Source organism: Megalopta genalis, chromosome 1 (assembly GCF_051020955.1).
Source record: "Megalopta genalis isolate 19385.01 chromosome 1, iyMegGena1_principal, whole genome shotgun sequence".
Lineage (NCBI taxonomy): Eukaryota > Metazoa > Arthropoda > Insecta > Hymenoptera > Halictidae > Megalopta > Megalopta genalis.
In genome coordinates, this window is record NC_135013.1 from 12,883,436 (window position 1) to 12,906,359 (window position 22,924).

The 22,924-nt window shown below is 40.7% G+C and overlaps 2 protein-coding genes across 6 annotated transcripts in view; one reads left to right on the forward strand and one right to left on the reverse strand.

The window, feature by feature from the left end:
• LOC117228994 (uncharacterized) overlaps window positions 1–17,388 on the forward strand; it is a 729,674-nt gene extending 712,286 nt beyond the window's left edge. For all 5 annotated transcript variants that reach the window (XM_033485103.2, XM_076521427.1, XM_076521432.1 and 2 more), the window contains 10 exons: window positions 5,308–5,755; window positions 6,642–6,894; window positions 7,628–7,703; window positions 7,784–7,957; window positions 9,618–9,989; window positions 10,165–10,308; window positions 12,605–12,818; window positions 12,962–13,078; window positions 13,159–13,362; window positions 14,129–17,388. In XM_033485103.2, the coding sequence (XP_033340994.2) occupies window positions 5,308–5,755; window positions 6,642–6,894; window positions 7,628–7,703; window positions 7,784–7,957; window positions 9,618–9,989; window positions 10,165–10,308; window positions 12,605–12,818; window positions 12,962–13,078; window positions 13,159–13,362; window positions 14,129–14,355 (2,229 nt within the window). In that variant the 3' untranslated portion in view covers window positions 14,356–17,388. The remainder of the gene's footprint in view (window positions 1–5,307; window positions 5,756–6,641; window positions 6,895–7,627; window positions 7,704–7,783; window positions 7,958–9,617; window positions 9,990–10,164; window positions 10,309–12,604; window positions 12,819–12,961; window positions 13,079–13,158; window positions 13,363–14,128) is intronic.
• Window positions 17,389–18,940: 1,552 nt separating this feature from the next.
• Window positions 18,941–21,179, reverse strand: Syx17 (syntaxin 17). The gene is made up of 5 exons (XM_033484709.2): window positions 20,762–21,179; window positions 20,489–20,684; window positions 20,195–20,406; window positions 19,749–19,965; window positions 18,941–19,611 (listed from the first exon to the last, which is right to left on the reverse strand). The coding sequence occupies exons 1-5, from the start codon at window positions 20,888–20,890 to the stop codon at window positions 19,460–19,462; spliced, it is 906 nt and encodes a 301-aa protein (XP_033340600.1). The 5' UTR covers window positions 20,891–21,179; the 3' UTR covers window positions 18,941–19,459.
• Between the last annotated feature and the right edge of the window lie 1,745 nt (window positions 21,180–22,924).

Sequence of the window (22,924 nt, forward strand, 5' to 3'; positions counted from 1 at the left end):
CTCTCTCTCTCTCTCTGTGTGTGTGTGTGTAGCGTGTCTGAGAGGATCCAGAGGCTCCGGAGAGAGGATCATCAAGGGATCCTAAATAATTTCGTTGATTAATCAGGATAGGAGGGAGAGGAGCAGTCTCCCTTGGCAATACGTGACGCGCGGAACCGACCATTCATGATCAGACGAGTGCAATGCGAATCGATTCGTTTCGTCGGAGAGGCTCAATATCCTAATTGAAACTTCGTCAAGCTCCTGTGCTGCCGGCTCTCGGTGTGCATTCGTTTTGATTATTCGGGCGTTCATCTCCTTAATTATTACGAGCTCGTTCGAAATTTTGTATAGAGCACATCTATCTTTCTTCTTCGGTATTTTCAGTTGGTAGACCGAAACGATCGATCTCGGATCTTCCGTTCTCGCAGAAATTGCTTCGTAAGCTTGTGCAGTTTCCTGATCTCTGTGTGAATTTATTAAAAATGTCTCCGGGTATAAATAATAAATGAACGCTAACGTGTACCACAGATGCGTTCCTTCAATTTTTGCAGGAAATGCAAAATGCTTTTGAAACAAATTCTTGAATATATTCAAAGAAGTGTGAAGCAAATATGCGAATGTAAATTTTGTACGAAATTAAAAATGCTTTTTTTTCAACGTTTATAATAATAGAATTCTGACAGATGGAAAACAAAGATATTTTTATAAGAATACGAGAAACGAATACATTCGTAAGAAATTATTGATTGAAATTACAAAAGTACGAAGAAAGTGTGTTCTGGCAATTTTTGCAAGGATCTAAGAATGTTCGAGCAATAAACTATTGCGTATATAAATTCAAGCTTCGATGAATCTCTCTTGTGGGAAGTTTTATGAGAAATTGAAACGTTGTCACATTCGAATCAAAAAATTGAATCGATTGAACGATAATCTTGCTTACCTGTTAAACGCATCGAAAACAATGGATGCAAAGATGTAAGTTCGATCGAGGATAGAAGAATGCAGAGCCGACTGGGTGTATCTACACGGAGTTCATAATGTCAGCAACTTTCACTTACAACTTGACTAACCATACCGCGCGCGAAAAGCTAATGACTGCGGCTTTCAGGGCTGCGGACGTTCAATGTCAGGCCTCGGACTAATTTTACAGCACAAATTACATACATTACTACTAATTAGCCTCACCTAACCATCGTAATAAATCAAGCTAACAAAACGGCGCGTAAAAATCAAAATGAAATTTAATCTTCTCCAAAAAGAATCTATTTATCCTCGCGCTTTTACCGCGTTCCATCACTGTCGGATTAAAGAAAGTTTGACAACAGCAGAGAGATTTTCATATGAGATGATAGAGATCGATTGCAATAGGCGTTCGTTAACGAACTTCGTTAACCGAACGACAAATACAGCTGCCGGATATCCGAGCCGACTCGTTAACGGCGCAAACAGCACAATGGCGCACGTGTCGCGATTGCGATCACAGTGATCCGAGAAAAGCGTTTCCGAAAGCCTAAGGGACGCGGCCACGTGGCCAAGGAGAGGGCAAACACTGAGAATAGACGGAGCCCTGCTCCCTTAAATAAGGGGTCGATGGGTTCGGTCGACTGTGAAACGCGAAACAGAAACTTTAATCGAGCATACTTCGATCAATCACCGCACGGAATATTAATTATGCGGCTAGAAAACTTGTCCGAGTTCATTCAACGCTTCCGAAGCCGAAATTATTTCCTGGGAATGTATCGTCTAACAAGTAGATTGTTCGGTGCGAAGCACTTTGTCTGAGAATTCGCCGCATTTCCAGTCACAAGGTCGATTGTTCACTTTTATTTTAATCGCGGGATTTTTAGACGAGCTCGCGAGGTTCTTTATTGAGGAGCATTTTCTTTCGCGGAATACTGGACAAAATACGCCGCGTTTCCCATTCGTAACAGGATAACAAATCAGTGTTTTCGAAGCGTGCAAGCTTCCTTAAAATGATTTCCAGCGCGCGTGAAAAAATTGTCTTTCGAAGCACGTTCGCAAAGGTCGACGAACCCAAATTTTCCTTACCTAAATCGACCAAAATATTCGTATCTGTGCAATCACTAAAAACGCCTCTATCTTAGGGCGTAATTGTTGACGCTCTTTTTCAAGGTCTCACGAAATGTAAAACACTCCGGCCCTCGTCTCGCGCGGAGCATTCTACGACAAGCGAACGCGACAAGTAAAAGTCGACGAACCTAATTTCCTTACCTAAATCGACCAAAATATTCGTATCTGTGCAATCGCTAGAAACGCCTCTATCTTAGGGCGTAATTATCGACACTCGTTTTCAAGGTCTCACGAAATGTAAAACACTCCGCACCTCGTCTCGCGCGGAGCATTCGACGACAAGTGAACGCGACAAGCAAAAGTCGACGAACCTAAATTTTCCTTACCTAAATCGACTAAAATATTCGTATCTGTGCAATCGCTAGAAACGCCTCTATCTTAGGGCGTAATTGTTAACGCTCTTTTTCAAGGTTTCACGAAATGTAAAACACTCCGCCCCTCGTCTCGCGCGGAGCATTCGACGACAAGCGAACGCGACAAGCAAAAGTCGACGAACCTAAATTTTCCTTACCTAAATCGACTAAAATATTCGTATCTGTGCAATCGCTAGAAACGCCTCTATCTTAGGGCGTAATTGTTGACGCTCGTTTTCAAGGTCTCACGAAATGTAAAACACTCCGCACCTCGTCTCGCGCGGAGCATTCGACGACAAGCGAACGCGACAAGCAAAAGTCGACGAACCTAAATTTTCCTTACCTAAATCGACTAAAATATTCGTATCTGTGCAATCGCTAGAAACGCCTCTATCTTAGGGCGTAATTGTTAACGCTCTTTTTCAAGGTTTCACGAAATGTAAAACACTCCGCCCCTCGTCTCGCGCGGAGCATTCGACGACAAGCGAACGCGACAAGCAAAAGTCGACGAACCTAAATTTTCCTTACCTAAATCGACTAAAATATTCGTATCTGTGCAATCACTAAAAACGCCTCTATCTTAGGGCGTAATTGTTGATGCTCGTTTTCAAGGTCTCACGAAATGTAAAACACTCCGCACCTCGTCTCGCGCGGAGCATTCGACGACAAGCGAACGCGAGATTGAACGTGGGCGAATTTATGGATGTTTTACGCCCTGGCCCTGCCCACCTGGGCCCGGGAGAGATACACACGATCGATACAACGATTACAGACGTAAATTTGTGTTACAAGCTCGCAACAGTTGCGCGATCGATCGATCTCAGCACAGAGAGAAAGAGAGGCGATGCACCCCGCGACGTTCACCGTGGGACGCGGCGCAGTTTCGTCACGGGTACTCAGCCCGGATCGTCCTTGTTCCAGGATGTTACTGATCCATGTCCGACGGGATTTCACGCTTCCATGATCGTCGGCGATATTGCACTCTCGTGGAAAGGGCTGCGTGCTCATCCGTGCGAAATAGATTGGAAATTAAACGGCTCGTACTACAACCCTGTCGCTCGCTTTCCGAGGCGAAGAAAAACCACTCGGGAAACGCGTAAACATATGCAAGCATGTCTTGACAAATTTTTTATACAGGTTGTCCCAAAAATGTCTCGCAATCCGGAAATGGTGGATTCTTGAGGTCATTCGAAGCAACTTTTTCCTTGGCGAAAATGAAATCCGCGGCTTTGTTTACGAGTTATTAACGAAAAACAGTGACCAATGAGAGCGCACGAAGCCCAGTTCCGCTCATTGGCTCGCCTCTCATTGGTTAATTTTTCGTTTATAACTCGCAAACATCCCATTCAAAGAGTCTGATACTTTCTATTATCTATCTTGATTTAAATGGCTTAACATAAACGCGATGCTGCTTCGATGAAGACTTTATACAATATTTTTCTCAAAATAAACGCAACAGTTAAAGCGCTTTTTAAAAAGAAGACAAAATCTTTAGTAAACGTACAGGCCGCAAACATTGGTGCGCGCCATAAAATAACTACATATCCTTACAGTTACCGATTAAACGGAACGAAATTTATTAACCGTTTCATTGCGCGTTTATCTTTTACGGGCGCCAGCGATACGTGCGCTTTATTTGCCATCTCGTACAAATACACGTACAAATACATCTCGCACAACAACTTACACAGAGATACAGGTGTATCAACGGCTGGAGCATTTTCCCGTTCTAAATAATTCTATTCAGCTTGTGTAAATAATGTATCTAGAAGCAGTAAACAACGTATCGTAAATATACGTTTGCAGCGAAGAAAGTTAATAACATTATTGCACACGGGCACCTCGGCTTGGAGAGAAGTTGAAATTGCCAATTGCCACCCTCGGTCTTCCACGGTCAAATAGACAACGTCCTGCAGCGTGCGCGCCGCAGAGCCCCATTTCATCGCCGCGTTCCCTCACCATATGTCGATTTATGGTTCTTCCATTAGAGACAGGGTCCCGTGCTGCACCGCGGGAGTTCCATTTCGATTCGTAGACATCAGGATATCGTTTCCACCGAAGACGGAGGGCTCTTATTGTTCCCTTTTGTTGTGACCCGACCGGTGATATATTTCCGTGTGTTTACACACAATATCGTATTCATGGTAAATCTGAGCAAACATTGCTTCGGGACGGGAGAGAAGTAGGTCCGTAGATTTATGAGCGTGTCACGTGGTTCACGCAACATTTTGTGAACTGCGTTCATAGCGAAGCGCGACGAAGCTCTCCGTGTCTGCGCGTGCAAAGACTTCGATGCCTGCGCGAGCGAGATCGCGCGCGATTTATGTGCATTAACTGTTCATATTAGCTTCTCGTTCATTTTTGTTGATAAAAATCATCAGTCTAAAGAGAAATTCGTAAACACGGACAAAAGAAAGGATAACATTGATTTTACACGTAACCGGGATTGAATAAAGAGAAATAAACAATAAAAATGAAAGAGAATAATTTAGAAGGTAATCCTTCAGTCAATAACAGTAGACAATACGAGATAAATAAATCATTTCCTACTAACGGATATACTAAAAAACATTTCAATTATTTATTGATAGAAACGAGTTCGTCCCGTCAGATCTTTGCTGTTAAAACCGCTTTCCTTGAACGCCGTTAAGTATTTATTACTAAAAACGATTTACTTCGACGCTGTTAGGTATTTATTATTAAAAACAATTTTCTCCAATTCTGCCAAACATTTTTTATCGAAAGCACTTTCCGCCAACGACGATTGAAACGACTGTAAAATCAAATCGTGACACAAATGCGATCGACATCAAATTGTTCGAATTTCTTTCGAAGGTAGAAGTTGTTTGCTAACATTTTGGTGTATCTATTCTTGTTACAGAGACATCTTGACAAGGGCAGCGACCTAGCGGAGGCGGCGAGCGCGAGCGGACTCCGCGAACTCGCGAGATCCTTGAAGCAACATCTGCGAGGATTCGGTAGCCGCCTGGAGGACAGACGCGAGTACCTCGAGGACACGTCGAGATGTTGCCTGCTTCAGGACAGGGCGTACGAGTGGGCCCAGGAGGCTCGTCTCGCTGGCGAAAGAAGGGCCCAGCAGTTCCTGATGGCGAGACCACCCCTGCCGCCGGAGCATTTCACGGAAATGATGGCGCTCGCCGAGAAGCTCGGTAACGAGATCCTCCTCGAACAATGCCGCATCGCCAGGAACAAGTGCGCGGAAGCCCTCGAGATCGCGAGGACCACTTCCGCACCCGGCAGTCCGGCCAGGAGAAGGTCCTTCGCCGCCTCAGAGTCCGCTACCTCGTGGGAGGACACTCTTGCCAAGAGTAAGTTATACTCTTCCTTTGCCATTCCTCTAACGTCTTTCGAACTTCGCACATCTTTCGATAGCAAACTCTTTAGCAAACTCTTTAGCAGATCTTCGTGCAGACAACCTTTCTTCTCGACAACCGCCTCTGATATTCTAAGTTCAATTTTGTAACTTCGTTACAAAACCGTCAGCTTCTGAGAAAGAAAACCAACCGCACCCTTCACGGTCAATGTTAATTGTTATAATCGATAGAGTTATTGGAAATGTAAACTTTCGCAGCAACAACATTTTTCCGACGCAATTTACACCGTACACTCTCTAACTAAAGTATTAGGTTTTTTTTAGTATACCCTGTAATCTAAAGAGTAATTTAGGCTGTTTAATCGATCAAATTATAATAACAATAAAATTATAGTTCCTCGAAGCAGTACAAGAACGCAGAGTTAGGGATTCGGTTCTCTTTTTGAATGGAGGTGTATTGAGATATCTCAGCCTTGGCAATTTTATGTTATTGTGTTTGACACTTTACTTTAATTCATATCTCGTTGTCAACAATTTTCGAAAAAATTGCATTATTTGCGAGTTATTTCTACAACACCGGATGTAGACAGTACAATTACGCGCACAGAAACATGACAACATCGGCAGCGTTGCTTATTAGAAAAAGTAACCTAGATTTATTCCATCGAACACCTCCAATTGAAATAGTTCCGATGGGCGGGTCATTGAAGCACAATGATCTTTGAAACTGCTCGGTCGCTTTACTATGTTCCTAAAGCAGAACAAGATCGATCCCTGCTTACGAGGTTGGTGACTGAATCGTCGTTGAATAAATTGACTTGGAACGACGTAAACGAGAAATTTTCTTATCGGTGTCGTTGACGAACTGTTCAATTCTCCAGGAACATCGTGGGATGACAGTGACAGCAGCGCATCGTACGCGTGCCCCATGGAGAGCATAGGATCCGCCGGAAGTGGCGGAAGACCGGTGTTGGACAACATCGCGGAGCTTCGTGAAAGCGCGGAGCAACTTTTGGATTGTTCACCTCCGAGAACTCCGCCTCGAAGTCCAGCTCCGAGGCGGCTCGTGAAGCCTCCGGTGAACTCGCACCTCCATAGAGCAGCCAGCATCGCGCCAGGCATGAAGGCGAAAAAGTACGCGCACTGTTTCACGCTTAAATCCTTTTCCCTCTCAAAGAGGGAATTCTTTCGCGAAGAACGCGATCTTCGCTCGCAAGCGAAGAAAAGTTTTTTGATCGAAGGAACTTTTGCTCGGGAACGTCCGATATTCGTCTGGCGTTTCTCTCTATCTTCCGTTGTGAAAGTTGTAAACAAGGCTCTTATCCTTACCATAAACGCATAAAGATCATTTTTCTGAGATTAACAAACATTTGTTCAGACACCGTGGATAAGACTTCCGTTCGGAATGCCCGAGCAAACTGTTTCCACGATTAAGAGAATCATTTTCTAGACTCGGTTAACGAGCCCCGTTGTTCGTCTACTCGAGAGGATAAAACCACATAACCTTTCATTCAACGGATTCGTTCAACTTTCGTTTTCAAATGCTAGCTAACTCTGTATTCCGCGTGACCGAGGTTCGACAATGCCCTGTAATTACCGCGGCTTGATTAATATTCTAATTAAAAGTTCCCGAGCAAACCGATTCAAAGATCGGCCGCGATCTAACTGTGGGAGACTGCATTTCGCGGCGAGTTTTCGTGTACGATTCTCCTTCCGCGTTTCCGCGGCCGCTCTCGTGCTCGCGCCGAACACAATGGCCAACTGTTTATCTATAATAATTCCATGACGCGATTATGCGGAATTGTTACGTCGCGATGCCGGCGACTACGGGGACGGCTGGTCGTTAACGAGGAATTTCACCTTGCAGAACAATACTGCTGATAATGAGGGAAATGATACAGACCGAACGAGACTACGTGAAGTCCCTCGAGTACATAATAGAGGTAACTGTCCGCCAGCAATTCGTTGAACGATCTTGCCGGGTGATTAACGGTGTTCGTTCTTTTTCCGATCCTCCCGCAAGAATTATATACCGGAGCTGGTGCGCGAGGACATCCCGCAGGCGCTGCGAGGACAACGCAACGTGATCTTCGGCAACGTCGAGAAGATCTACGAGTTCCACAGCCAACACTTCCTACGGGAACTGGAGCAGTGCGAGCAGTCCCCGATGAACGTGGGACAGTGTTTCCTCAGACATGTGAGTTCTTATATTTTCAAATTATACATTCAGTATTCTTCATCTTTCTTGGATTCTCACGAATCCATCTTTTTCTAGAATTTCGTTCGGCTTGATCGTAAATCTTGCGTTTCATATATATTTGTTCCATTTTTAACAATATTTCTAAATTTTGATCATGAGAAATAGTCGAAATTTGTGGTAGTACAGTGCCTCGTGAACAATCCTGTATCAAAATATATAGGATGTCCTAAAATTGTGGTATTTCCGGGAAGTAAGGGGTTCCTGAGGTCATTTGAAGTAACTTTTTCCTTAGCGAAAATGCGATCCGCGGCTTCGTTTACGAATTATCGACGAAAAACAGCGACCAATAAGGCGCGAGCTCTCCTAGCGCGACACGGCCGAGCTAATGAGCAGGGCTCCGACCGCTCGTTGGCTGGGCCGCGTCACGCTGGCGTCGCGCGGCCCTCATTGGTCACTGTATTTCGTTAATAACTCGTAAACGAAGCCGCGGATTGCATTTTCGCTAAGGAAAAAGTTATTTCAAATCATCTCAGCGACCCCTCATTTGTTGGAAATACCATAATTTTAAGACATCTTGTATATTCTCATATCATATGCTCTATTTGCCTGAAACTAAAAAACAAGAAAGATTCTTAATCAGGAAGCGTTTGGTTGTCGCAGGAATCACGAGAAGAAAACATTGAATTTTTGAAAGTTCTGTACTGGAATACCCTCTTAACAGCTGCTTCAGTGTTTTGATCTATCTTATGGCTTCTTTCACCAAATCCATCTTACGTAGTTTGGTCACGTAAGACTCTTCGTGGCGCGGAACAAATTCGATTCAATTCCATAAGCTCTTGCTTCGGGTGTGAAAACATAGCAGAATTTTTTTCAATCTTACAGAGCAATTAGCAGATTGTGGATACTTTACAATGTTGACAACAGTGTAAAAACAATGTTCAGTAAATTTTCCCTAACTTTGCTTCAGTTTATAAACAAGAATGGATCATTTGGGAAGAGGAGATACGATTATTCGAGTCTCCCAAATTGTCAACAATTATAAAAACGAACCGCAAGGCTCGAATAATCGTATCTCCACTTTCTAAATTGTGAAGTTTTGTTTACAAGCTGAAGGAAGATTTGGGAGAATTTACTGTACACTGAAGTAAAAGCATCACTCAAAGAAGAAGCACGTTTCCTTCAATTTCTGATTCGCTCAGCTGATGTAAACAATTTTTATTCTGCAGAGAAACATACGTTCTAGAGATTTGCGTCCAAAAAAATGTAAACTAACCCTTTGCACTCGAGTGACACCGCTAAAATTTGTTATATCACGGTCTAAGATAATGTTTCCGTTAACAAAGTTTAGATTTGAAAAAAATTGCTAAAAGAGTGTAACCGTTGCGTAAGTCGCAAGACTCAATTTTGCATGCACAAAATGCACTCTGACATGTAAAATGGAAATATTACAAGTCAGAAAAATTATTTTAGATCTGCAGTTAAAGTAGCTTCGAGTGCAAAGGGTTAATATATTTTGTCGACTCCGAATTTTGTGGTTCGTGTTCTGAACCAAGAGCAATGACCCAAGATTGCCACTACTGCATGGTGACGAACGTTGTTTCTTCTGCATCGAATGGGGATAAAGTGCGATGCGAATGAGCTGTTTACGTCGTTGCAGGAGAAGAAGTTCTACCTGTACGCCTTGTACAATAAGAACAAGCCGAACTCCGACTCGCTGATGGCCGAGTATGGCACGGTGTTCTTCAAGCAGAAGCAGCTCGAGCTGGGCGACAAGATGGACCTGGCCAGCTACTTGCTGAAGCCGGTGCAACGGATGGGCAAGTACGCGTTGCTGCTGCAGCAGCTGGTCAAAGCGGGAACAGATCTGTCGGAGCAAATGTCCGGCAAAGAGGAAAAGGACGAGAAAGAGGACGGTTTGAAGCCGATGGTCGAGGGCGAGGCGGATTTGAGAGCAGCCGAGCAGATGGTCCGGTTCCAGCTGCGCCATGGAAACGATCTGCTGGCGATGGACTCTCTTCGTGACTGCGACGTACGTATAACTTCCTGTATCTCGGGAGTTAAGTAATAAACTGGAATCGATAAACTTGCTGACAAATAACGACGTGGCGGAAGAAACGGTCACGTCATCGGCGCTGATGCAGCGTGTGCGTGTAATCCGTGAAGAATGTATGGTTAAGAGGCTTAATTAGTAACGGGGATTATAGGTGAACGTGAAGGAACAGGGCAGGCTGCTGAGGCAGAACGAGTTCCTCGTCTGGCAGGGCAAGGGCAAGAAGTGCCTGCGACAGGTCTTCCTCTTCGAGGATCTTATACTCTTCAGCAAAGCGAGAAGATTCCCCGATAGGAAGGTGAGAGGCGCACGCTGTACCGAGCTCTAAATAATAATTCGAACGATCCTAATAATTCTGATCGAATACCTTCGGAGTTAGCATATGGGTTCTCCCTTCGCACCGATCCAGTAATAAACACGCTATAGCGAGCTCTAAATAATTCGAACGATCCTAATAATTCTCATCGAATACCTTCGGAGTTAGCATATGGGTTCTTCCTTCGCACCGATCCAGTAATAAACACGCTATAGCGAGCTCTAAATAATAATTCGAACGATCCTAATAATTCTGATCGAATACCTTCGGAGTTAGCATATGGGTTCTCCCTTCGCACCGATCCAGTAATAATCACGCTGTACCAAGCTCTAAATAATAATTCGAACGATCCTAATTATTCTGATCGAATACCTTCGGAGTTAGCATATCGGTTCTCCCTTCGCACCGATCCAGTAATAAACACGCTATAGCGAGCTCTAAATAATAATTCAAACGATCCTAATAATTTTGATCGAATACCTTCGGAGTTAGCATATGGGTTCTCCCTTCGCACCGATCCAGTAATAAACACGCTATAGCGAGCTCTAAATAATTCGAACGATCCTAATAATTCTCATCGAATACCTTCGGAGTTAGCATATGGGTTCTTCCTTCGCACCGATCCAGTAATAAACACGCTATAGCGAGCTCTAAATAATAATTCGAACGATCCTAATAATTTTGATCGAATACCTTCGGAGTTAGCATATGGGTTCTCCCTTCGCACCGATCCAGTAATAAACACGCTATAGCGAGCTCTAAATAATTCGAACGATCCTAATAATTCTCATCGAATACCTTCGGAGTTAGCATATGGGTTCTTCCTTCGCACCGATCCAGTAATAAACACGCTATAGCGAGCTCTAAATAATAATTCGAACGATCCTAATAATTCTGATTGAATACCTTCGGAGTTAGCATATGGGTTCTCCCTTCGCACCGATCCAGTAATAAACACGCTGTACCGAGCTCTAAACAATAATTCGAACGACCCTAATAATTCTGATCGAATACCTTCGGAGTTAGCATATCGGTTCTCCCTTCGCACCGATCCAGCAATAAACACGCTATACCGAGCTCTAAATAATAATTCGAGCGATCCTAATAATTCTGATCGAATACCTTCGGAGTTAGCATATGGGTTCTCCCTTCGCACCGATCCAGTAATAATCACGCTGTACCAAGCTCTAAATAATAATTCGAACGATCCTAATTATTCTGATCGAATACCTTCGGAGTTAGCATATCGGTTCTCCCTTCGCACCGATCCAGTAATAAACACGCTATAGCGAGCTCTAAATAATAATTCAAACGATCCTAATAATTTTGATCGAATACCTTCGGAGTTAGCATATGGGTTCTCCCTTCGCACCGATCCAGTAATAAACACGCTATAGCGAGCTCTAAATAATTCGAACGATCCTAATAATTCTCATCGAATACCTTCGGAGTTAGCATATGGGTTCTTCCTTCGCACCGATCCAGTAATAAACACGCTATAGCGAGCTCTAAATAATAATTCGAACGATCCTAATAATTTTGATCGAATACCTTCGGAGTTAGCATATGGGTTCTCCCTTCGCACCGATCCAGTAATAAACACGCTATAGCGAGCTCTAAATAATTCGAACGATCCTAATAATTCTCATCGAATACCTTCGGAGTTAGCATATGGGTTCTTCCTTCGCACCGATCCAGTAATAAACACGCTATAGCGAGCTCTAAATAATAATTCGAACGATCCTAATAATTCTGATTGAATACCTTCGGAGTTAGCATATGGGTTCTCCCTTCGCACCGATCCAGTAATAAACACGCTGTACCGAGCTCTAAACAATAATTCGAACGACCCTAATAATTCTGATCGAATACCTTCGGAGTTAGCATATCGGTTCTCCCTTCGCACCGATCCAGCAATAAACACGCTATACCGAGCTCTAAATAATAATTCGAGCGATCCTAATAATTCTGATCGAATACCTTCGGAGTTAGCATATGGCTTCTCCATTCGCACCGATCCAGTAATAAACAAGATTCCGTAAAAATTGAAACATTGACAAAAATCGAGATCGATGCCGTAACAGTTACGTATAGAAAACCTTAGCACGCCGATAAGCGATCAGGACAAATCCGATAAGTTGCCCAACCGATGCATAACCGGGTTGTTACATCATTTCGTTTCGAAAAACCGGAATCGCTATCGGAACGGTCTCCTATCCCCGGTTGTCTGCACCTATCGCGGCGGACGACACTGACAGAACACGTTCCGTCGTTGTAGAACCTGGACATCTACATCTACAAGCACAGCATCAAAACGACGGACATCGGGCTGACCGCGGTGATCGCCGACTCGCCCACGAAGTTCGAGATTTGGTTCCGCAAGAGGAAACCAGGCGACACGTACACGTTGCAGTGCGCCAGCGAGGATATCAAGAAAGCTTGGACGGAGGAACTGAGCAACCTTTTATGGAAGCAGGCGCTGCGAAACAGAGGTACGCTTGCCAGAGGGAAGCGACACTTTGTTGTGCGTTTTGATGTACAGCCTCTATCCTCTACCCCCCCCCCCCCACTCTCTTTCTCTCTTCCTCTTTGCGATCGCGGTCTCTAACGAGCGAAACGCCTTTTGCGATCGTAGAAGTGCGCCTGGCGGAGATGTCGAGCATGGGCATCGGAAACAAACCTTGTTTGGACATTAGGCCTAGCGCGGATCAGATCAATGACCGTTCGATCAGTGTAGCTCAACTCTCGAAAAGTAAGTACTACCGTTCACGAACCGGTTTATCGAGCGTAGTTCTACGAGAGCCGAAAACTAATCGATGCACCTTTAAACAGCACCTAGATTTAGAAACTCGATAGCAGTATCGATGTCAGAGGACTCCGGTCGCTGCAGCAGAAGGCCGCACAGCGTGATCTCTGTCAGCTCGTCCTCAAGTAGCGGTGGTAGCAGCGGTCCGCCCACGACCTTGAACCTTGGCTTGGACACCAGTCCCCGACCCCATCACCGCAGTACCACGCTCAACAGCCAATGCAGCGTTGGTACGTAGCACTTTTCAATTAGGATCGTCAGTGGCGGATTTAACAGTAGTTTCTTGGAACTATATCGTTGAAATCACGGTATTGATTACAATAGTGCCTAAAGAGTTAACTTCTATCACAGTGATTACTAGACTACGGATTTTGTGCGTTTACTATGATGTTGTTGTATTGTTTTTTTTAATTAAAATTGTTCAAGTAAGAAATAAATGTCAGTCCAGCCTCGTGTGCCTTGAAATTGATACAGACAATTTTTGTGGTTCTTTTTTTGATACAACAATTCACATTCTAGTGAATACATTATTAATCCTTTTAGCAGTCGATGCGTTAAAGCAGCAACAAGCTGAAAATACTTTATGACAGTAAATGTCAGCCATTGACACCTAACAATGTCACTAAAATGAGACAAGTCTATGTATCCCCGTAGCCTCGAATTTTAATGTACCATGTTACAGAGAATGTTTAAAACACTTTTTCTTTTTTAAATTGTTACTGTGTTCCAACACTGAACCTACTAAGCACTACGGGTGCCTAGAATTGAAAACAATAAAAATATTTGAACAACTAAGAAGACTGAGCAAAATGTGCTCGAATCAATTGAATCATTTCCCACGGAAGAATCTTGGTAATGTCAGTGATTGTAAAGCGAAATGAGAAACCGATAGGGTCAGGTTTAGCAACAATGAACGTAGCAGTCACTAATTGCCAATTAAATCCGCCGCTGAAAGTGCGAGGGCTTGTCTAACGTGCCGAACCGATTCCGTTGCAGAGAGCGGCATAATCGCGGACATATCGATCGTCTCGGACGACGGTGGCGACGGTACAGAGAGAAGTCACTGGAACTCGACCTTAGAGAGTCCCACGTCCCACCTGCCGACCACGTCCACGCCCTTACAATCGCCGACGAGCGCGACCGCAACGACAACAGTTACCTCGGCTTCTTCGTCCGACACTAATCTCGCACCCTACGACCAAGACATGTCCATTAATTTATAAACGCCGCCCCTGAAAAGGGCCGCCCTAACATAGAGCAGAGAGTCTATACGTTCTCGATTCACTTGCAAGTTGTCCCACGGTGGGTCCACCGTGACCTTGACGGCCACGAAGACCGCGAGAACCGGCCGCGGATATCGAATTGAAATTGCTCGATCACAATTGCTCGCGATTATTTGTCACGTGGCGATCGCTAGCCGCGGGACAGAGCCCGTTAACTTGTAGAAGAGTGTGACGGCGTCCCATACACCTCCGGCATCACGCTTAACTGTGTCCCACGAACGGTCGCCACCGCGATCCAGGGACCTACACGACGGACCTCTGGGCCGGAGCAGTTCAACTTTCAAGTGAATTTATCTTTTGATACGCTTCGAAACACATACAGACACACACCATACTTGGATACACGTGAAACGAACACACACCGACACACGCGCACACATGTACACACAGAGAGACACGTGTTCTGAATGGATCCACGCGATAGTTGTCACGTCTGAATTTTATAAACCATTGATTTCCAGAAGTAACGAACGGCAACGTGTATTTTCTTATACTGTCTCCTCCGAATCCACCAACGTGCTCAAGAGAATCATAGATAGAGATGTGTTCCGACGGGGTATATATATAAATAAATGAATGAATATAAATATGAATATAAATATATAAATATAACATAGATGTGTATGGCTGCATGTTTCAAACGATGCGATCCGCGTTGTCGCGAACGGCATGCACCGGTTACCATCTTCTCCCCCCCAAAACCCCCTAAACATTGGCATTCCTGGATACCAGCGACCGTTCTTCGTATTCCCAAATGGCTCGTCCGATGGTACATCTTTTTTATATGCTTTATTTATACATACATACATACGTGTAGTTAATAAATTGATATCGATATTCCTCGTTCCACGACCGGACGCAGTTTTTCGTTCGATGAAAACACCTGAAGAACATCCTGTGCCCCTCTTTCTGTTTCTTTCTTCTTTTTTTTTTTTATTGTGCCGCATTCTTCAGGTACTACAGCATTCGATTGTTCATCTCATCCACGAAAACCGCGCGCGCGCGCGTCCCTCTTCAGGAATGTCAGGCAAACCAATGCGCACACACACATACCACTTTGTAATATAATGTAATATTAAAGGTTTATACGATGTAGCCGCAAGTAATATAACCGATAGTTTATTATTTCCAGATTATATGTATATATATACATACGCATATATATATACATATACATACTATATATAGAGAGATAATGTTATATTCTTTTTATGTCAGTCATTTGCGAAACCCTTTATCACCTGCAGGTGGAAACCTAGACTCTGGCCTGTAAACGAAAGCCAAATTACCGACCCCCCGATTTAGAGGGAAAATCTCCAACCACCGAATCCGAGAAATAATAAAACTTTAGGGATTTCTAGAGTACATGTGTCCATGTATTACGCCATTTTTGTAATTGCCTTAATTCGTTCCAAGATGTTAAACTAAACCCCTGAAAATTCAGCTATTTTTCAATTTTATAACTCCGTAGACAGTAAGATGTAGACTAAATATTTTAAGACAAACGTTATCTTTTTTTTAACTGTAACAAAAATATTAACAATTGTTTGATATTGATTTTTATATAAAAATTCTTATTACTTATTTATTATCATTATTATATACATGTAAATCCCAGAGTCTTTATTCGAGAAGGCAATTAACATTCCTCAGAAGGAACTTGGGCAAAAGAATCCATGTGTGCTCTAGACGTTCCCAAAGTGTCCGAATTTTTTGGATTCGCGGATTCGTCTCTTCGTTTGTCTTTTCCTTCTCGATTAATTAAAGAATTTATGTTGTCATCGGTACCCGGTGTAGACGTTTCACCTGACTCGAGACGATCCACGCCAGTTTCGATGTTAATTACTTGATGAGCCGCGATGCAGTTCCGGCTGTGCAGGCTCGTTTCCGATTCGACTGATGCTTCCGGCACGAAACGGGATGAACGACGAGGTTCGATTTTTGAACACGTTCGATCAACGGGACTGATCACAGTCACAGCTCGGCGAACTTAGCGACCGAAGAAAGAGAACGGACGAACGACACACACACACGAGTAGCAATCAGCAATTATCCTGTCACAATAATTCTGTATTGTTACGCCGCTTCCGAGTCAGTCGATCAGCCATTGTTATTGCCAAGGTCTGCCAAGGTATCTCGACGATACCTTCAATGGGACAGTGACCAAAACCGTTTTTCTTTCGTATTTCCTAGGGGTACCGAGAGACCAAGAACATTTTCTAAGGTATTTAGATCACCGTAGTTTGTAGCCCGTAGCGGATCATTGCAAAGATTTTTCACGCCCGGCGCAGTCCGATGCATCCCTAATTTTAGTTCTCATTCCTCGTTTCTCTCTCCCTCTCTCTCTTTCTCTCTCTCTCTCTCTCTCTTTATCTCTGTTTCTCCTTCTCTGTATCTATGTCTTTTGTTTTCTCGACGAGTCGTGATTTAGTTATGTATTTTCTACTCTTTTTTTTTCTCTATGGAATCCGGTGGATCGTGTTTTAACGAGTCGAAAAGATTGTTTTCGAACGAGATCGACGGAAATCGGAATCATGCCATAAATGAAATCGGTGCATCCGGCTGGGCATCCCGTTCCTTCGGAAGCGAGACCAAACAGGGAACGAAAGTAAAGAGGAACATTTCTATTTTACGAGCGGATTTCACTTTTTGGTAATCAGTGATCACTGATCACAAATTGGTACCGCTTCGCGAACCAGGGATGTCTTTCTCAATGACGATAATAACACCCGGTACCTTAAGATACACCGATAGTCACTTAAACGTTACACGCTCGTAGATATTTATTAATATTTTTTTAAGTAGATCATTTTAGTCCGTAGACGATAAGTATCCGCATCATTCTAACGAAATGTATATAAATACACATATATTTACATTGATAACATGATTATTTCAGTATTGTACTGTGTCTAACACCGATGTATTTTATTACTTGCTAAATATACTGTATTGGGTGCCTTTTGTAGCGAACCTCGACCTCTAACTTTGTCACTCCCGTTTCCTTGCCTTGAAATTGTACTATATTTCGCGAACAATTTTTATTTGCCACAGGAAACTTTGCCTTGTAATGCGGAAATGGTGGAGATTCCGAAAATCGCTTAACTAATATGAAAATAATATTTTCTCTATCGGAGACATTGAACCAGTACATATGAGCCGTTTATTTTGAATGTGGCATAAGTCACTTTGTTTTTAAATCGATATATTTAAGGGTTTGCGTTTTAACATGTTTTTTACTTGTATTTGTTATCTCAGGATACTGATATTTTTCTCAGTATAAATAATTTCGTATAAACATTAAAAAATCACCACTTTTCATTACGGTGAAGTGACTTATGCCACTTTCAAAATAAACGGCTCATATGTTGTGTTAATAATCTTTTTAAAAGAGGAAAGTGCAACATATCGTAAAGAGACTCGATCATCTTTATGAATATACTTTCGAAGATGTTAAATCTTCGTTTTCAATTTTTTGCATATACATTAGGCGACGCTAAATGCAATGTTGCACATTTAAAAAAGACAGCGTAAGAAACGATTAATTACTCTCAAAGATACGAATGAAAGAGCGTGACCCAGAAGCTTCTAAATAATGCAACAAATTTTTTAATGAAGTCTTTAGAATTGACTTATTAAATATTCTAAAATCACCATCAGTCTTCGAGAAAAGTACTACTAAATTTTATACAATTTTAATTTCCTTTAAAATTGCAACAAAAAGAATTAACACAGTCTCCTTCTGGTAATAACATATTTATTTAAAAGCCTATTGATAGATTTATTATTCATACATCAATTTTGAACACGAATGTATATTTGTGAATGCTCTCTACCGCGACACTGTCTATATCATATTCTAGATTTTTAAATATTGTCTTGCGTGCAGATTTATTAAGTACAAATAGCGACATCTTTACACAATATCGTGAAACCTGATATGAGACGTCGGTGATCACAATTGTCATAGACGTCGTAGTATGTGCCGAAATGACAATTGTCTAGTGCACGAAAATAATAAATAAATAAATTGAATGCTACCTCTATCCTATGCTAGGTTTCTAATATAATAATATTAATTATAATATAATAATGATATTGCATACATTATCAGACGAATGTAGAGGTATTAGCAAGAATGGAGTATCCTGTATATTTTAGTTAATAAGATTCGAGTGTTCTCTATACTTTATTTGTCCTACAGGTTAATCTATTAGCAGGAATCGAGTATTCTATATACTTTATTTTCTCATTAAAGAGTAGGAAACAATAAATATACAATTATAGTGTAATATATATTGTAATATAGAAGAGAAAAATGAATTTTTAAGTCCAAACCTTTTGAACATGTAATCTTGAAAATCCTTGCTTTACAACAATTTTTATTGTAATCAATTACATAGAATGAAATTCGCGGAACATTTTTTGAAAATCATTCGATACTCTGCGAATCGAGATTTTTGTAATTCTACAATTTCTGTATTGTGCCAGTGTAGTTCGTAGTGGTTATTTATAAAGCTGTAGCTTTAATTTGTTATTATTTATTTGTGAACAATTTTAAGTCTCCAGTTTACAAGTCACCTTGTTCCATAAGTACATTTTATCAATAGAAATATACAAACAACATTATATAAATATTTGGTGCAATCTAATATTAAACATTTGGGGCTAACCTAATTATAAGCTAATTCAAACAATCCTATGCACGTGTTGGTGCTTATAAAATGTCATATCGAAGAAAATGTCGCACGACTGACAAATTATAAGTATTGTGATGTAGGCAGCATTATTCGGTGCCTTTTATTATTCGTAAAATTTGAAAGTGCAGTACACTGCCCAATAGAATTGGTCACAAGCCATTTTGAAGACAACATGCAGTATAAATGTCAACAGCATATTTTCCATGCCTTCCCATTTTATTTACATTCTATTAAAGAAGCAACTTCTGAGTAGATATTTTATATCACATTAAATCAGTCCTATATGATTAAACGATATAGCAAGCATTGTGTTTTTTAGGCCTAATATCATCATTCTCAATGGGTCACAAATCTTTTTTAGTCTCTTTTAAATTCTCCAACAAGGATGAAGATCTCTGTGTCATTTTCACCTGCTCTGTCATGGTTTGATCTGTTGTACTCTGCGATTTTTGTATTTGTAACTTCTTTTTCTTTAATATTGTGGCCCCCGTATATCCTGTATATATGAGATTACAGATTATAAATAGAAAATTGTATTCCATTGATTGAATCATCAGGAATGGAACAAGATATTCATGATGTTAACCATGTTCCCCATGATTCGTTAAATACAAGACTCATTAGTATACTTACCTAACAGGCCACAACTTATCGCAGTCAGTCCACCAATCTTCAATCCTGCTACTAAACCAACTGGTCCTCCGATACAAGTACCAATTAAGGCCCCTGCTAAGGGGTACATCGCATGTTTGTATCTCGAAGCTCTCGCTAGTGACTGTTCACCTGCTTCCACATTTACCTGCGTCTCTTCAATGTCACTCTCCGCTGTGTTCACTAACGCTCTTTGATCCTAAACACAAAATGCGCATCATTATCTAAAAATTTGTCCGAGTTAATAACATGAAGGTTATTATGCGTTTTATAAATTATTGTATTCATCTTGATCTTGGCTATTATTTAATACTAATAAAAATACATAGTTCCATTTTTCAAAAATGAAAAACATCCGAAAATTAGATTAAATTTAGATTCTCAATATGTAAAATTAAATAAGGTTTCAAAACAATTATAAAACTTACATCCACAATCTTGTTGAAATCAATAAACAAGTCATGTAGCTGGTTTATGTCTTCATGCAGATTGTTCCAAGTATGCAGACATGCCTGTTGATGTTCCAACTCCTGTTGCTGTTCATGCAACTGGACATAGCGATCATTAAGTCGGTGGTCTTTCTCCTGATCTTCGCCTTTGGGTGATTCCGGTGGTGATAGTGGTAAGCTCAATTGCAGCTCTATAAACGTATACACATTATTATTTCCAGATATGACACATAGACCATGAACATAAAATTTATATTACGTGTGCTCAGATACCTAAATATTCTTCTATAGCATTCATGAGACTCTTGCGAGCATTGCCGATCAACTTATCGAACTGTTCGATATCCGAGTCCAAAACCTGCGATCTTAGAGTGTCCATCTGGTACAGTAATTCTTTCAATTGCTTCACCAACCTAGATACGTTTATCTGTTCTTTATTCATTTTCACCCATTCGTGTTGCGCTTGATACTGCAAAGACAAAGAGATACGATAAGAAAAGTTCTGAAAAACAAAGCAATTGCATAAACACATATAAAATAACTTACCTTTAGTATGTTAACCTTGTGACGTTTTAATAAATCAACATGATGCGGTATAGCTACATTAAAATTATTAATTTGAATCTCTAGACGCCTAATAGGCTTCTTGATCGCATTTTCTGGCGAGGACGACATATTTCTGTGATGTTTGTCGTTATCTTTAAAGAAATATCACTCTGTTTTGTATGTAAACTATTCAAAACGTAGTTAACCACAACATTGTACGAACATATTGTTTAATATACATATACTAGTAATCATTCTGTCCAATGTACGATAAAATTTACATTGATTCGCGACCAAATCCCCACTGTTGCAAATATTATTCACGCAAATTTATTTCTGTACATCTGGAGTTCGTAAAAATAAACAAGCAACTGATTCTGATTACTATGTCGTATTTTCTCGCGCACAAACAATTGTCATGTAAACACATACTGCGACATCTATGGCACTTATCGTGAACACTGACATCGCCCATCAGTTTCACGATATTGTTGAAGGATGCCGTCACTTGTACCGTTTTTTTAATAAATCTGTTATGAGAATAGAAAGCTAGAATAGGATATAGAGTGTATTGAGGTTAGTGATCGGATCGATACTAAATCGATACTTGTCGATATCAGCCCGCAAGTTCTGATACCAAAACGAATACTATCAAAGATGTAGGTGTCAAAAGTATCGATACCTGTTTCGTACCTTATAAAGGTATCGATATTCGTTTGTGGCAATCAATGAGAATTTCAATATTCGTTTTATATCTTTTTCGAAATGTTCAATATCCATTTGAAAATTCACTGAAACATTTATATTTCTCTGATATTAAAAATTATTGAAATAATACTAATAATAATAATAATAATAATAATAATAATAATAATAATAATAATACTAATAATAATAATATATAATAATAATAATAATAATAATATTAAACTAAAATTCTCATTTTTTTTCATCTTTAAACTATACAAAAAAAAAAAAATAATGCAGATTATAATTTTTATCGAATTAGAACTGCTTAACTAAGCTTTTATTTGAAAATAACTTTTAATATCAAATAAGTATAGATATTTTAATGAAATATCAAATAGATATTGAACATCTCGAAAGATGTGAAACGGGTATTGAAATTCTCATAGAAGTCTCAAACGGGTATCGATACTTCGGTAAAGATACTAAATATCGATATCAAACAGATATCGATACTTTTGTAAGATATCAAAGAGGTACCAATATTTTCTATTGAATACTTTCATATAGAATCGATTGAATACCATAAATGAGATATCGGTATCGATCCGAACACTAATTCAGATGAAGGTAGTATTCACAAATTTCCATTTTTTACAAAACTATGTATTAATAACGGAGTTATACCCGGAAACAGATTAATAAGTTTCTTGTAACTAACAATCCTAAAATAAGTTATTAAAACTGTTATCGCAATTAGAAAATTTATCAAGGAATTCCAACTGTTAATTTTTTATTTTTAAGCAATTATTAAAAGCAGAATTACCTTTCTCATTCTATTTGCTTAGCTAAAAGCTATCAAACTCCACTAGCATGACCACAGCTGACTTGTCTGATTATTAGGTATATTACTTTACTATGTTACTTGCCCGACTATTCCGTATCCTATTCTACTGCCTGTTCCATGTATTTTACTTGTCTGAACTAGTTAGTGTTATTCTACTCGTCTATCTCCACCCTATTCTACTGAATGATCCGGTTCTACTTGCTCAGCTGCTTAACCCGAGAAAGATAACCTACGTCGCAGAGGCGCCTGCGAAATAAACAACTGACTGCACCGTGGATGACGCAAAGACTGGAAGCACCCACTTTGCCAAGGCATGTGCGAAGCAACATTGAAAATATTCTTCCAAAATCTGCTGTACAGGCTTCCACAGATGATGAAGAAGAACCCTCAGCCAAAAAAGGCGTTATTGCAGTCTTTGCACGTCTAAAAAGAAAAGAATGTCAAAGATGACCTGTGCCAAATGCAAAAAGACAGTTTGTGGTGAACACAAGAAAGACGTTTGTCATGACTGTCTCTAAAGAAATTTTTTATAATATTATAGTTTTTTTTACACTGATTATATTATAGTCTACTAGTTTGTAAGGATAAAACACTATTTTTTGTGATATTTTACGGGATTTGTTCCCATA

What these genes read in the sequence shown, in the direction of transcription:
- Syx17 (XM_033484709.2), bottom strand. Translation starts at nt 20,890, where the DNA reads ATGTCGTCCTCGCCAGAAAATGCGATCAAGAAGCCTATTAGGCGTCTA. An exon ending in ATTTCAACAAGATTGTGGAT is followed by an intron (nt 19,966 to 20,194) that starts GTAAGTTTTATA and finishes TTTTGTGTTTAG; the next exon opens with GATCAAAGAGCGTTAGTGAA. An exon ending in GATAAGTTGTGGCCTGTTAG is followed by an intron (nt 19,612 to 19,748) that starts GTAAGTATACTA and finishes TCATATATACAG; the next exon opens with GATATACGGGGGCCACAATA.